General features: G+C 41.1%; 1 protein-coding gene across 2 annotated transcripts in view; it reads right to left on the bottom strand.

Annotated features, from left to right (window-relative positions):
- Window positions 1-10,884: 10,884 nt before the first annotated feature.
- Window positions 10,885-16,921, bottom strand: part of LOC139578665 (myosin light chain kinase family member 4-like) — a 68,117-nt gene continuing 62,080 nt past the window's right edge. For both annotated transcript variants that reach the window (XM_071406586.1, XM_071406587.1), the window contains 6 exons: window positions 15,162-15,232; window positions 14,917-15,045; window positions 14,475-14,627; window positions 14,265-14,343; window positions 14,095-14,145; window positions 10,885-13,976 (listed from right to left, as the gene is read on the bottom strand). In XM_071406586.1, the coding sequence (XP_071262687.1) occupies window positions 13,914-13,976; window positions 14,095-14,145; window positions 14,265-14,343; window positions 14,475-14,627; window positions 14,917-15,045; window positions 15,162-15,232 (546 nt within the window). In that variant the 3' untranslated portion in view covers window positions 10,885-13,913. The remainder of the gene's footprint in view (window positions 13,977-14,094; window positions 14,146-14,264; window positions 14,344-14,474; window positions 14,628-14,916; window positions 15,046-15,161; window positions 15,233-16,921) is intronic.

The following is a 16,921-nucleotide window of genomic DNA, read 5'->3' as shown; positions in this document are numbered from 1 at the left end:
AGGCTTCTTATCAAGCACTGAATGTGAAATATACAGGCTTCTTATCAAGCACTGAATGTGAAATATACAGGCTTCTTATCAAGCACTGAATGTGAAATATACAGGCTTCTTATCAAGCACTGAATGTGAAATATACAGGCTTCTTATCATGCACTGAATGTGAAATATACAGGCTTCTTATCATGCACTGAATGTGAAATATACAGGCTTCTTATCAAACACTGAATGTGAAATATACAGGCTTCTTATCAAACACTGAATGTGAAATATACAGGCTTCTTATCAAGCACTGAATGTGAAATATACAGGCTTCTTATCAAGCACTGAATGTGAAATATACAGGCTTCTTATCATGCACTGAATGTGAAATATACAGGCTTCTTATCATGCACTGAATGTGAAATATACAGGCTTCTTATCAAGCACTGAATGTGAAATATACAGGCATCTTATCAAGCACTGAATGTGAAATATACAGTGCCTTCAGAAAGTATTTACAACCCTTGACTTTTTCCACATTTTGTTGTGTTACAGCCTACATTTAAAATTGATTAAATTGAGCTTTTGTGTCACTGGCCTACACACAATACCTCATAATGTCAAAATGTAATTATGCTTTTAAAATGTTTACAAATTAATTAAAAAGGAAAATCTGAAATGTCTGCAGTAAATAAGTTGGGCCTTTTCTACCCCTTTGTTATGGCAAGCCTAAATAAGTTCAGGAGTTGTCACGCCCTGACCATAGATTGCTTTGTATGTTTCTATGTTTTGTTTGGTCAGGGTGTGATGTGGGTGGGCATTCTATGTTGTATGTCTAGGTTGTCTGTTTCTATGTGTTTGGCCTAGTATAGTTCTCAATCAGAGGCAGGTGTCAGTCGTTGTCTCTGATTGGGAGCCATATTAAGGTAGCCTGTTTTTCATTTGTGTTTTGTGGGTGGTTGTATCCTGTGTCTGTGTTATCACCATACGGGACTGTTTCGTGTTCGTTTTGTATTTCACGGTGTTATTTTGTATTTCTTAGTGTTCAGTTAATAAACCGAATATGGACACTTACTACGCTGCGTATTGGTCCGACATCTCTTCTTATTCCAACGACGAGTGTTACAGGAGTATACATTTGCTTAACAAGTCACACACTAAGTTTCATGGACTCACTCTGTGTGCAATAATAGTGTTTAACATAATTTTTGAACGACTACATCATCTCTGTACCCCCACACATACAATTATCTGTAAGATCCCTCAGTCAAGCAGTGAATTTCAAGTACAGATTCAACCACAAAGCCCAGGTTTTCCAATGCCTCGCAAAGAAGGGCACCTATTAGCAGATGCTTAAAAGTAAAGAAAGATGACATTAAATATTCCTTTGAGCATGGTGAAGTTATTAATTCCACTTTGGATGAGGTATAAATATACCAAGTCGCAACAAAGTTACAGGCATCCTTCCTAACTCAGTTATCAGAGAGGAAGGAAGCCGCTCAGGGATTTCACCATGAGGCCAATGGTGACTTTCAGTATCAGAGTTTAATGGCTCAGATAACTGAGGATGGATCAACAAAATTGTAGTTACTCCACAATACTAATTGACAGAGTGAAAAGAAGGAGGCCTGCACAGAATAACATATTCCAAAACATGCATCCTGTTGTAATAAGGCACTAAAGTAAACTGCAAAAAATGTGGCAAAGAAATTAACTTTATGTCCTGAGTACAAAGTGTTATGTTCGGGGAAAACAGAACACATCACTGAGTACCACTCGTCCTATTTTCAAGCATGATGGTGGCTGCATCATGGGTATGCTTGTCATCGGCAAGGACTAGGGAGGTTTTTTTTATATAAAAAGAGACGGAATAGAGCTAAGCACAGGCAAAATCATAGATGAAAACCTGGTTCAATCTGCTTTCCAACAGACACTGGGAGACACATTCACATTCCGCAGGTCAATAACCTACAACACAGTGGTGGAAAAAGTACACAATTGTCATGCTTGAGTAAAAGTAAAGATACTATAATAGAAAATGACTCAAGTAAATGTGAAAGTCACCCAGCAAAATACTACTTGAGTAAAAGTCTAAAAGTATTTGGTTTTAAATATACTTAAGTATCAAAAGTGAATGTAATTGCTAAAATATCAAATGTAAAAGTATAAATCATTTAAAATTCCTTCTATTAAGCAAGCCAGACGTTACAATTGTTTTGTTATTTTTTTATTTGCAGATAGCTAGGGCCACACTCCAACACCAATTTACAAAGCATTTGTGTTAATGAGTCCACCAGATCAGAGGCAGTAGGGATGATCAGGGATGTTCTCTTGATAAGTGTGTGAATTGGACCATTTTCCTGTCCTGCTAAGCATTCAAAATGTAACGAGTACTTTTGGGTGTCAGGGAAAATACATGGAGTAAAAAGTAAATTTATTATCTTTAGGAATGTAGTGAAGTAAAAGTAAAAGTAGTCAAATATATAAATGTAAGGTACAGATACCCCCAAAAACTACTTAAGTAGTACTTGGAAGTATTTTTACACCACTGCTAAAACACAATGCCAGATATGCACTGGAGTTGCTTAACAAGACAACATTCAATGTTCCTGAGTGGCCTAGTTGACTTACATCGGCTTGAAAATCTATGGCAAGACTTGAACATGGCTGTCTAGCAACGATCAACAACCAACATCGTTATCCTCCTCGTAGGGACATTTATTTTGCAGCACAGACTAATCCCATGAGACCATTTCTGCATTCCAAATGGAACCTTATTACCTGAATACGGGATTCTACAGAAGTGATGCAAATTGGGGGTTGCAAAAAAAGTATCAGCACATGTCTTACAGTATGTCAAAGAGACGTATCTACTACTCACACACTTTGCTTGCAGTGTATACTTGAAATATCTACCTGAATTCCTTACCACCCCACTAAATGCAGGTGATAGGTTACATCACCACATTCTGTATCAGAAAGTAGGCTGGCCCTCACTTAAGTCTTGTAGATCAACGCAGTGCTCTCTTTTTGTTTATAATTCCCTCTTGTGCAAACTTCCCTCATACCTTACTTAATTGTTAAATTGCAGACATACGAGTCACCAGACCTTATCACAGGGAAGGCTAACTCTGGAGACCCCTTCCATCGACACTGAGTTAGGTAGATCTGCTTTAATTCTTTTTGCACCTCACATGTGGAATGATCTCCAAAGCACTCCAAAATGTGAGAAATTGGTGCCTCTGGGGCAGGCGTATTCATCTATTATCCTATAAGGTCTGGAGCCTGCTAGTTTTGTGTTCTACCTGATACGTTTCCTATTTAATTGGAACATTTGGGGTGACAGAAAATACCTTATGAGGCAATCAAATACACTGAGCAAATATCATATTCCTTTATTAATCTGAGTAAAATGTGACCTTGTCTGAAAGCATCTATTCCCACAGTTAGTCGGTGTCTCAGTCTGTGTCCAAAATGATGAACCTATTTAGTGCACTGTTCTGGTCAAAAGTAGTGCACCACATAGGGAATAGGGTGCAACAGTATGCAGGATGCAACCTCAGTCTGTCGGTAATATTATGAAAGCGCTTACTCTGACTTCCCCGAGTGCATTGCACAGCATGATGACCGATACAATTCCATTACACCTAAATGTAAATACCGTCTCATTGGCCTTCCAAATAAAAACCACCTGCCTGGGGTCCTGAGAACCACAGAGGCTGTCCATCCACCCTTTCCGATCAAAAGGGAAAAGCTTAGAGCCATTCATTTTTCCTGTGGTTTGATCTTTTCATCTCACTTCCTGCCTGTGTGTGTCTCACTGTGTGTGGCTAGGTATGTGAGCCTCACTGTGTGTTTCATTGTATGTCTGTTGGTATGTGAGTCTCACTGTGTATGTGTCTTGCTGTGTAGAAGAAGAGGAGAGAAGCCCTTAACACCCCTACACCCTTGTGTGTGTGTGTGTGTGTGTGTGTGTGTGTGTGTGTGTGTGTGTGTGTGTGTGTGTGTGTGTGTGTGTGTGTGTGTGTGTGTGTGTGTGTGTGTGTGTGTGTGTGTGTGTGTGTGTGTGTGTGTGTGTGTGTGTGTGTGTGTGTGTGTGTGTGTGTGTGTGTTTGTGTTTGTAACTGTGTTGGCCACCCAAGTCTTCAGGCAGATCCTCCTAACTGCCCTCAGCTGCTAAAATACCTACAACCCTCACCTCATATCAGACATATGATAAACTATCACTTATACTCAAATGTTCAGCTCAAATCAATTCATGCTAACTTTAATGAACAAAATATAAATAGTTCTAGTGCTAAAAATGCTACACTAGAGTGGGTGCTGGTATTGGTAATGACATGTGACAAGCACGCCCATGTTCTGTGGTGGTCTCGTTCTGTCTCCTTCAGAGAGAATCCCCATGCTCTCTGTTTGTTGTGTTAAGCTCCAGCAAGTCCAGCTGGTTTTGATTCCACTCTCTAAGATCGCAGAGTAAAAGTGTGTGTGTGTGTGTGTGTGTGTGTGTGTGTGTGTGTGTGTGTGTGTGTGTGTGTGTGTGTGTGTGTGTGTGTGTGTGTGTGTGTGTGTGTGTGTGTGTGTGTGTGTGTGTGTGTGCACGTGCGTGTGTGTGTGTGTGTGCACGTGCGTGTGTGTGTGTGTGTGCACGTGCGTGTGTGTGGGGGGTAGGATCTCTCTTTTTCGCTCTGGTCTCAAATTTAGTTTCTCAGCAATTTGCCGTTGGGCCCCTGACTAGTGCTGGAGGCTCCGGGGGGTGGGTGTGGGTGTTCTGGGCGGCTGTCACACAGATATCCAGTAAGCCCTGCCCCCTACAGCCTCAGACTCCTGAGGGCCGATGAGAGAAGAGAGGAGAGGGGAGTAGCACTAGATACGTGCTGTACTGACATGAATGTGTAATATCCCACTGTGCACGCCACATCACTTCATCGTGGAAATGTGGGTCATATTTGTAGAGACGTTGCTCAATGAGATTTCATGTTATATTTATTGTAACATACACCGGATAGGTGCAGTAAAAATGTGTTCTTTTACAGGGTCAGCCATAGTAGTAAGGCGCCCCTCGAGCAAATGAGGGTTAAGTGGCTTGCTCAAGGGCACATTGATAGATCTTTCACCTTTTTATTCACCCACTCAAAAAGACAGCGAGAAGTTTGTTGAATTTTTGGTTTTGTTGTCATCAACATGTGTTATCACTGCGCTTTCAACCAGTAAACTTTGACTTTGATTTGATTTAAAAGCTTAACAAAGGCCTAGATCAGATCAAGAGTTAACAGACGATAGCCGACACCCGCATAGCTGGTACTTTGGTGGTGTCGGAGGTGTAACAGCTGTCAAATCAGAGCGGCTGCTCCTGTGGTCATTGCCATAAAGCCACACCCGCCCCAATCCCAGCCACTCATGTTAAAAGTTCAGAATGAGAAAGTGTAGGCTACACAGAAATAATGACGCTCAAATTGAAAGTCATTCAACTAAATAATGAGTATTTCTGTCAGCCTAATCGTGGTGTAGATTGCATCTGTTCGAACTTGTAAATAAAATAAAATAAAATAAAATTGTATTTGTCACGTGCCGAATACAACAGGTGTAGAACCTACAGTGAAATGCTTACTTACAAGCCCTTAACCAACAATGCAGTTTTAAGAAAAAAATAAGCGTTAGGACAGTATTTACTGAATGAAACTGTAAACAATAAATGAAAATAAAAATGAAAAAAATGATTTTGGGGGGGATATCTAAAAACTAAAGAGCAACAATAAAATAATAGTAACGAGGCTATATACAGGGGGTACCGTTACAGAGTCAATGTGCGGAGGCACAGGTTAGTCGAGGTAATTGATGTAATATGTACATGTAAGTAGAGGTAGAGTAACTATGCATAGTGTTTGGACCATGACAGTTTGTTGGCGATGTGGACACCAAGGAACTTGAAACTCTCAACCTGCTCCACTACAGCCCCATCGATGAGAATGGGGGCGTGCTAGGCCCACCTTTTCCTGTAGTCCACAATCCTCTCCTTTGTCTTGATCACGTTGAGGTCTCTGACATCCTCCCATTAGGCTGTCTCATCGTTGTCGGTGATCAGGCCTCCCACTGCTGTGTCATCTGCAAACTTAATGATGGTGTTGGATTCGTGCTTGGCCACACAGTCATGGGTGAACAGGGAGTACAGCTGGGGACTGTGCACACACCCCCGAGGGGCCCCCGTGTTGAGGATCAGCGTGGCGGATGTGTTGTTACATACCCTCACCACCTGGCGGCGGCCCGTCAGGAAGTCCAGGATCCAGTTGCAAAGAGCAGTGTTTAATCCCAGGGTCCTTAGTTTATTGATGAGCTTTGAGGGTACTATGGCGTTGAACGCTGAGCTGTAGTCAATGAATACATTCTCACGTAGATGTTATTTTTGTCCAGGTGGGAAAGGGCAGTGTGGAGTGCAATAGAGATTGCATCATCTGTGGATTTGTTAGGGCGGTATGCAAATTGCAGTTGGTCTAGGGTTTCTGGGATAATGATAATGGTGTTAACAAGGCTGCACGGGATTTCTCTTAATACGACTCCGTGCAGCCAATGCCAATGTCTACATTAGGTATAATGCTGGCAGCCTCTCTAAAGCAGTTCCACCTCAGACACCATCAAATCAACCGTTATTCGGGTGTCGGTTAGCACGGATCTGATACAATCAGAGTTCAAAGTTCAAATGGGAAAACAATGTCAGAGATGTTGTATTTATACAACAACGTAATGTTATCACTGTACTTCATCTAATAGCACAACAAAAACTGGATTGCAGTTGAGATTACATTAAAAGTACTTAGTGCAAGTGATCACTGCTGTTCGAGATTCTGTGCATAGTATAATAGAAATGGTGGAGATCTCCACAGACCTGCAACTGTTGCATTCTATCTTGAACGTGCACACTTTATATGATTACATAAGAAGACGTTATAGTTACAGTAACCTCAAAATGTGAGTGTGTTACTAATTTTAAGGTTGAATAAATACTGTTACATTAGTTTGCAAGATGGCCTTCATTTTAGGCTATTTACTGTATTACACAAGTAATAATGAATTGTGTTTGGTTGACAACACAACCAACAATCTAAATATAAAAAATAAGACCAAATAAAACTTAATTTAAAGTGAATTTAAAGTTTGATTTGATTTAGTCCTTTTCTTTAACTTAGATTTTTGGTTGAGATGGAGATGTGAATCCAACATACCAGACTGCGTCAGTGGCACAGATGGAACTATCCAAGCAGAAGATACATCTCCTTCAAATGTTGACATCTGGTTGTATTGACAACCAAACACAATTCAATATCCAGTTTGTCTACAAAAAATAATAACTAATATGATGGATTCACGTCATATATTTTTTTTATATATATTTTTTCCATCGATCTACACACAATACACCATAACGACAAAGCAAAAACAGTTGATTTTTTTTGTTGCAACAAGCTTGGCAACAACGCTACAAGCTTGGCACACCATATTTTATGACTGTTTTTGCCTGGTCATTATGGGGTATTGTGTGTAGATGGATGAAGAAAAAAAGTCGAATACATTTCAGAATAAGGCTGTAACGTAACAAATGTGGAAAAAGCCAAAGGGTCTGAATACTTTCCGAATGCACTGTCTGTCTTGTAAAGTATGGTAACATTTAATTTGGTCCGTGAAACCTACCTTTTGGAATGACTTCAATAGCAACAGTGAATGTTATTATTATACTATTATTATATAGTAGTCAGTAACAAATATCAAAGCTAAGCAAGGCTTGGTTAAAACCTTGGCTGGAGAAATGAATAGCTCTAGAAAGATCAACTCTGCAGTAGGCATTGCTGCCCAGCCTATTGTTTTTTTTTCTGATATTGTATATAATGTTGAAAATCTGACTTTGTTTCAAAGGTACAAATTCAACATACAGCTTACTGCTATTTACCCATACAACACATTGAATCGCATATTCACTGCAGGACATGTAAAAACAGATAGCACCATAGACAGTTAGTGAGTTTCACGTTTGGGGAAGCTTACAATTTATCCCACTATTTCAACCTATCTGCGTGCCAGTTACGATTATTTTTATATGCACATTTCCATGGAACACCCATTTCAATAATAACGTTTTCTTTTCTCTAAAGTATTATTGTCTCGTGTAGGTAGTATCCTCATCTAAGTAAAATACATAGGCCTAAAGCAGACAAATAAAAACAGTATACAATATTCTGATGAAAATGCAGGTTCTTTCAATCACATGAATCTCTCTAAGCCCCTTTCTATCTGCAACATTATATCAATTTAGCAGATTGGGGTGCTCACACGCTCCCTCAACTTTATCAGGGCTGAGAAACCACATGCGCATCAATTTACTTTAGGGGAAGCCAGAATCCGAACAGTGCGCTGTGCACCCGCCAACTTTCCTTTCCAATTCGCAAAGGTCTGAAACCAGAGATCCTTATGTTATGACGAGAAGTTTCTGTTTCCACCCTAACAATGCGAGTCGTTGTCCCAAAGCCAGGTGACAAGCTTAGGTCTGCATATTATGCCCATAGAAACACATTGGGCTTATTCAGGACAGAATTTGGCGAGAGTGAGAGCTCGAGATTCGCCTCTTCCTCTTTGCTGAAACTATGGAGAAAAACAGCGCCCCTCTGTCTTACCATATGTAACCCATGTATCTGATGCTTTCTGTCCAGAAAAAGTATGACATGCCATACTCCTTTTGTCCAGACAGCATCAGATACATGGTCTACACATACGGGAGACGCTGTTTCGCTCACTCGGGTGATTTATCTGAGATTGATGCGTCTTTCTGTCGGTGCGCATCTCGGTCAAATTATCAATATTTCATTATTTTATTTGGACAAGCAAGGAGGTATGGTAGGGTGGGCCAGGCCCCCTATGAACAGCGAATGAACGCCCCCCTACTGTACAAACCGACAATCGGTTTGGTGAGTTTTCTCCTTACCTGTCAGGAGTGAAATGCAGTGAGAAAGAAGGAGGCAGTGAGAAAAAAGGACAGAGGACAAAAGAAAGGAGTGGTGGTTCTTTTGTCCTACAGACCCTGGAACTAAATGTGAGTGGAGGTAAAAATGTGATTTCTTTGGCTTCTCCCGAGTCCTCTTCTCACCCTGAAGCAGCTGCTGTGTTTAAATCCCTGCTAAATCCTTATACATTAATAAGCACATCAGGTAGATTTCATTAAAATCAATTAGAGTTCATTTGTTTATGTTTCAAGGGTGACTGATTTCGTTTTTGATGTCGGTAGAAATAGATCAGATTCCAAAGTTTAGCTATAGGCATAATGGAACCTCTCACACTGCTGGTTGACCACAGGATTACCGACCAGCTCTGTTCTATTCTTTGACCTACCAAATACACACACACACACTCTCTCTCTCTCTCTCTCCCCTCTCTCTCTACACGATCAAAACGCCCCAATCAATACCGCCATCCCTTCAGGGTGTATTTGTTCAGGTGAGCGTAGTGAAGTGAATATATTGGCTTCTCAGTTGGAGGGCCTAATTACGTCTAGAACCTGCTGCTTTCATCTTGCTCTGCATGACACGTATATCCCGCCGCCACATTGCTCAGGGCCTGGTTTTAAGGTAAATACCTGAAGGCAAGGCACAAGGAGCACTAGCAGCACACACATGGCAAGAAGTCAGGTCCTGTGGTCTAATCATGAGCCCACCACAGGCATCAAGCAGAGAGTAGACCAGTAGGTTTGTTGTATAGGACCATGTACTGTAGGCCTAATAGAAAGTTATAGTCTAGCCACCGTCTCACTTTTGTCCTGTTGGACCAGCATCAGGTCTGACCAGCCAAGACATTTACCCCTTAGGCCAGGTTTTCCCAAACTCGGTCCTGGGGCCACTCCTGGGTGCACATTTTGTTTTTTGCCCTAGCACTACACAGCTGTGACAAATAACCTGCTTATCATCAAGCCTTGATTATTTGAACCAGCTGTGTAGTGCTAGGGCAAAAAACGAAACGTGCACCCAGGAGTGGCCCCAGGACCGAGTTTGGGAAACTTTATGTTTCACAATGATTACGTCTGTGGGGTGAATAAAAAAAGGTACATCTAAATAGGCACTGAAGAAGTAGTGTTAATGTTTTTGTTATAGCCCACTATCCAGAGAATACGTATAGGGTCCATGTGTTTTCCCCATATTTAGGCAACTTGTCTTTCTGTAGCCTATGTCTTGTCTTCAAAAAGAGATATAAAATACAAGAAATATGGTGTTGATTCACCAGGGACTATCAAAGCAATATGATGTGGACCTTAAACAAATCAAGCATGAGCCGCACTGCTTGAAATATGGGGCACCTCAGTCAGTATGAGGGTTGATTGTTGCCGTCTAATACTGCTCTCTGGTGGCCTGTATCAGACATAAACAAAAGTCTACTAATTATCTCTGATTAATAAGCCCTGTTCAACAGGGATCCCACGGGGCTACAAAAGAGGGGAAATGTGGTTGTGAATCAGCAGTTTTTCCCTTGTTATTTCAGTCACTCAAATAGCCGATGTCAGAAAAAAAAAAATTGATTCGTAAATTAGTCTAGCGGCCAGCTATCTAAACTTGGTCAAATTACCAACCATGGGCCCCCATAGATTTTTTTACTCACTCAGATATCTTACTAAAAACTGTAAACAACCCTCAACCCTATGGCAAAATTTTCAAAATTGCAAGAAATTAACTCTAAAACTATATTTTTTATCTCCGCTGTTAAAAGGTGGATGCTAAAATGTTTTGCTCGCAAGGTGGGGGAAACACAAATTGCCCATCCCTGCTGTAGAAAATAGGATGATTCTACTGCCTCACGATTTTCCTTATTTCAATTAACTTTCTTATACTGTCAAATAAAGTATTGTTCACATTGGAGAGTAAAACCAGGAATAAATCATGTCAGAATTTGTATTTATTTATCTTTCTACATTTCTATCTAGGAATCATCACAGAAAAACAAATCACATATTGTTTAACAACTCACAACGCTTTTCCACTTTGAAAGGATATAAGGAGAACAACTTGATATCATGGAGGGCACATCTGACCAAGAAATAATCTGACAATCAATCAATATCTGAACAAATAATAATCAACCCACTATCCACAGTCTGAGAATAGCAGGGCAATAATACACACATTTTTATTTTATTTAGATCTACTGTAGAAGTACACAAACACTTCAAATGTAATCAGTAGAACACAAATAAATAAATAAACTCTTCTTTTATGTGTTTTATTCTCTCCTGGGTCTTATATACTATTATATACCCTTCTCATGGACGCTAAGCCTTGCGTTTCAAGTCAAATCTGTTGAGGAACCAAGACAACTCACGAACATAAATTCTAACTTCATAGCCTGGTCCCAGATCAGTTTGTGCTCTTGCCAACTTCATTGCTGCCAGTGTCAAGCTAATTATAATTGACATGACAATGAGTGACAAGAAGTTGGTGTGAGAGCACAAATAGACTGGCACTGGTTGAATCAGCGTTGTTTCTGCGTAATTTCAACCCCGAAAATTTATGTGATGATGTTGAATCAACATGTAAAACTATGCGGAACAAAAATATAAAACGCAACGTGCAAAAATGTCAACAATTTTACTGATTTACAGTTCATATAGGGAAGTAAGTTAATTGAAAATAATAAATTAGACCCTAATCTATGCATTTCACATGACTAGGCAGGGGCGCAGCCATGGGTGGGCCTGGGAGGGCATAGGCCAGCCAATCATAATAAAAAAATTCCCACAAAAGGCCATTATTAAAGACAGAAATACTCCTTAGTTTCATCATCTGTCTGGGTGGCTGTTCTCAAACAATCCTGCAGGTGAAGAAGCCAGATGTGGAGGTCCTGGACTGTTGTGGTTACATTTTGTCTGCGGTTTTGAGGCCGGTTGGACATACTGCCAAATTCTCTAAAACGATGTTGGAGGTGGTTATGGTAGAGAAATTAACATTCAGTTCTCTGGCAACAGCTCTGGTGGACATTCCTGCACTCAGCATGCCAATTGCACGCTTCCTCAAAACGTGAGACATCTGTGGCATTGTGTTGTGTGACAAAACTGCACATTTTAGAGTGGCCTTTTACTGTCCCTTGCACAAGGTGCACCTGTGCAATAATCTGGGGTGCAACTTTGGTTTTAGAAGTGGGGGGGACAATAATTATGATTATTATTTTATAACTTGTTTTCAGTTGGATAAACATTCCTAACAGCCTACCCGACCGCTCGGAGGCGTCCGAAATGGTCCTAAAGCACATCGTTGCCTTGTTTTGTATCACATTCCAATGATAAAACTGGGGGGTACAAAAATGCAATTTCAGAATGTGGGGGGGACATGTCCCTTGTTTCAGCTCATGAAACATGGGACCAACACTTTACATGTTGCGTTCATATTTTTGTTCAGTATAATTGGATTTACGTTATCAACGTAAGGGCATTTCGTCTTTTTTTCACCCAACTTCTAACCTAAATCTTTTAACCTAAATAATTATTGAATTCACGTTAGTTGACAACTGAACCAATTGTAAATCAAAACTAGACGTTGAACTGACATCTGTGCCCAGTGGGTGGCTACTAACTTCAGTGATAAACATGAATTATTCAATCATATAGGTAGTGTATGCCTTCATGGAAGGTGAGAGGGCTACTCCAAATGGCCAAAGCAAAGCAGGGTCAAAGGTCAAGCCAACAGCATGCAAGCACAGAGGTGGTTTTATAGTAAATTCACACCCGTGTTGCCAGGAGTAAGTAAAGTTAGCAGCAATGGGAAGAGCAAATACTAAGGAATAATCTGTTAATTTTCCAATTTCAATCAATTAACACAACATACTTCAATGAGGCAAATAAAGAAGAAATGGACAGTATTGTCAAATGTAAAGAAGAAAAAAAACACTCCTAACTATGCTAGGAAAATACCAGGAAAATAAATGCTCCCACACCAGACTTCTAATTCAAAACCTCTCAAATAAATAAAAAGCAATGTTATGACAAGACTTGGTAAACTAGACCTATGATAAGGTATTTCACATCCACAGTATGCTGAAAATGTACATAAATAATACGATGGGTGTTCCGTTTGTATTTGATAGTGATCCATTAAAGTTCAGGGCATGATGCTTATAACATGTGACTGTGCAAAATACCTTTATTAATTACACAAAACTATTATGAAGGTAGCCATCACATTAACACATACGTTTCTTTATCAAGTAATGTCAAGTTTTAGGTAACTGTTACACCACATTAATTGCAATATGATAAATACTACATTAATACCGGATACAATTTCTACTGGGGGAAAATGGGCACTCCACTATTTCACTCCACGCCTCATCTTTCATTCGGCAGAATGATGCCTACTGGGTCCGAGGGGCTGTGCATGATGTCCTCTCAGACTAGAAGCCCTCCTCCTAAACCTCAGCCCAGGGGCTGCACATGTCAGCTCTGTCCCAACTGGGTTCTTTCAGTTACCCAACTGAAGCTAGGAGAGCAATACACTGGCCCATAAGGGACATTCAGCTGTTTAACAAACAGTTGTTGGCCAACCCACCTGCAATCCCCTCTTCCCTTGTCATGGCGAAGGTCCCTTCTTTTTGTGCTTGCAGGACTGAATGACCGCATGGTGCACCGTGCCACTGTGGACATTGTTAGCTGGGTTGTTAGCTGAGTGTCTTTGGTGATGTTGTGGCCAGAGTAACAGAGTGGGAGGGGGCTGGGGTTGGAGGTAGAAATGTTACCCTAAACACCCTCCCATCTGTGGCGAGAGCTATAGCGAGCCGCGGTGCAAAGCTACCGGATGCGAGGATGCGAGGCAGCGCAGAGAGTAGTGATTGAGTAGCCATACAGGTACAGCAGTGTTGGTCCAGTGTTGGGCCCCGCCCCTGGCCCCAGTGTCATCAATAGGCACCTGCCCATGTCATCATAAGGGGCCCACAGGGTCTTGGGAGTCATTTTGGAGGGGAGACTCATTCTGGATGGGGGACTAAACCAATAGAAAAGAAAGACTGTTGTTTGGCACCTACAGTATATTTGTGAATATAGATGAAAGGAAAGTCAATAAGGTTTGTGAGCTGGTTGGCTGGGTGGTTTTGAGGGCTTACCTGTCTAGATTTTCGGGGAGGGTGAGGGTGCGTTGAGTGGCACTTATTTTTCTGTGAGAAAATGTACAGTGCATTTACCATGTTAGTGTATTGTAATACAAATGGGTTAAATGCATCATACCAAACAAATCTCAAGGATGGAAAGTAGTGTCAGTGTGTGTGTGTTTTACCTTCTGATGCAGGCGGTAGTGAAGATTACTGTCCGACAGCCAGGAATGTTTCAGTGACTGTGAGGCACTCATCCTCCAACTAGGGAACACACCGACAAACACACACATGCATGATTAAAACACACACTTTTACAGGGATACACAGGTCTACAACTGAATAATAATACAACCTTAGATAGCACACAAAAAGTAACACACAGTAACCTTCACCTATTGCTCTTGATCAGCAGGCGCGCGATGAAGTCTTTGGCCTCCTCAGAGATGTCTGTAAACTCCTCCTCCTCAAAGTTCCACTGACAGGCAAGGATGTTGTTCAGAGTCTCGTTGTCATCGTCACCCAGGAACGGAGACAGACCAGTCAGCCTGGAGGCACAGCGAGAGAGGTGAGCCACAGTGATGACATTGAGGATAAGTGATCACAAAAGCTCTGACAAAGGCTAGGAGGCTGAAACGTTAACTATTCATACCATGCAAGCTCCGTTGCACGGGAGCTTGTTTCCTTTGAATAGTGTTATTTAGGTGTCAGCACATTGAATTAAAACCATGTCGCTGTAGTGTATTTTTGATGTCACCCATCCACATCTTAGGGTAGGTAGCTTGTGTACTGTATGTGAGTGTGAGAACGTAAATGTCATTGTTTATGAGGACTCACAGCATGTATGTGATGACTCCCAGACTCCACATGTCTGTAGGGAATGAGACAAATTCATAGTTGATGACTTCCGGAGCTAGAAATTCCGGTGTTCCAAAATTAACCCTCAACTTTTCCCTGGGCTTATACCTGAGACAGGGATAGAGGAGGGAATGAGGAGAGAAGAGTGTTAAGAACATATAGAGAATGCCCCTGAAGAGAGACAGAGAAATACACCATATATACGGTAGACATTTGTATCTTACCTTCTTGCAAGCCCAAAGTCTATTATTTTGATCTTGTTTGTAGCTCTGCTCACACACAGAATGTTCTCCGGCTAGGAAAGGACACAAAAGAGTGAGACAAAGAAACTAGCTACCTGTTCTAAGACAATGACCAAAAGGTGGTGATACAGGCAAGGTCTTCAATAGAGATAAATAGGGAGAAGTGCACAGGTGGAGGAGAAAATTGGAAAGAGATGGATCCTCAAAAAGGTCTACAGCTGCACCATCGAGAAAATCCTGACCGGTTACATCACCGCCTGGTATGGCAACTGCTCGGCATCCGACTGCAAGGCGCTACAGAGGGTAGTGCGTACATCACAGTACATCACTGGGGCCAAGCTTCCTGCCATCCAGAACCTATATACTAGGCGTGGTCAGAGGAAGGCCCAAAAAATTGTCAAAGATTCCAGTCACCCAAGTCATAGACTGTTCTCTCTGCTACCGCATGGCAAGCGGTACCGGAGAGCCAAGTTTAGGTCCAAAAAGCTCCTTAATAACCTGTTTGGGATAGGGGGCAGCATTTTCACGTTCGGATTAAAAGCATGCCCAGAGTAAACTGCCTGCTACTCAGCCTGCTAAACACTCTGACGTTTCTAAAACTGTTTGAATGATGTCTGTGAGTATAACAGAATTCATATGGCAGGCGAAAACCTGAGAAAAATCCAACCAGGAAGTGGGAAATCTGAGGTTTGTAGTTTTTCAAGTTATTGCCTTTCGAATATACAGTATCTATGGGGTCATATTGCACTTCCTAAGGCTTCCACTAGATGGCAACAGTATTTAGAATCTTGTTTCAGGCTTCCACTGTGAAGGGGGAGAGAATAAGAGCTGTTTGACTAAGAGGTCTGGCAGAATGCCATGAGCTAAATTAGGCGCGCTGCCGTGAGAGCAAGCTGCGTTCCTTTTCATTTCTACAGACAAAGGAATTGTCCGGTTGAAACATTATTGAAGATTTATGATAAAAACATCCTAAAGATTGATTCTATACATCGTTTGACATGTTTCTACGAACTGTAATAGAACGTTTTTGACTTTTCGTCTGGACTTTCGTCTGGACTTGCCCGCGCCTTGTGAATTTCGATTGGTGAACTAAACGCGCTAACAAAAAGGAGGTATTTGGACATAAAGATGAACTTTATCGAACAAAACTAACATTGTGGAACTGGGATTCCTGGGAGTGCATTCTGATGAAGATCATCAAAGGTAAGTGAATATTTATAACGCTATTTCTGACTTTTACTGACTCCACAACATGGCGGGTATCTGTTTGGCTTGTTTTTGTGGCTTAGCGCTGTACTCAGATTGTTGCATGGTGTGCTTTTTCCGTAAAGCTTTTTTGAAATCTGACACAGCGGTTACATTAAGGAGAAGTATATCTTTAATTCTATGCATAACACTTGTATCTTTTATCAAAGTTTATGATGAGTATTTCTGTAAATTGATGTGGCTCTCTGCAAATTCGCCGGATGTTTTCGAGGCACAACATTACTGAACATAACGCGCCAATGTAAACTGAGATTTTTGGATATAAATATAAACTTTATCAGACAAAAACATACATGTATTGTGTAACATGAAGTCCTATGAGTGCCATCTGATGAAGATCATCAAAGGTTAGTGATTCATTTTATCTCTATTTCTGCTTTTTGTGACTCCTCTCTTTGGCTGGAAAATGGCTGTATGTTTTTCTGTGACTAGGCGCTGACCTAACATAATGGAATGGTGTGCTTTCACTGTAAAGC

The sequence above is a fragment of the Salvelinus alpinus genome, chromosome 6 (genome assembly GCF_045679555.1).
Source record: "Salvelinus alpinus chromosome 6, SLU_Salpinus.1, whole genome shotgun sequence".
Lineage (NCBI taxonomy): Eukaryota > Metazoa > Chordata > Actinopteri > Salmoniformes > Salmonidae > Salvelinus > Salvelinus alpinus.
This window is presented reverse-complemented; position numbering and strand designations above follow the sequence as displayed.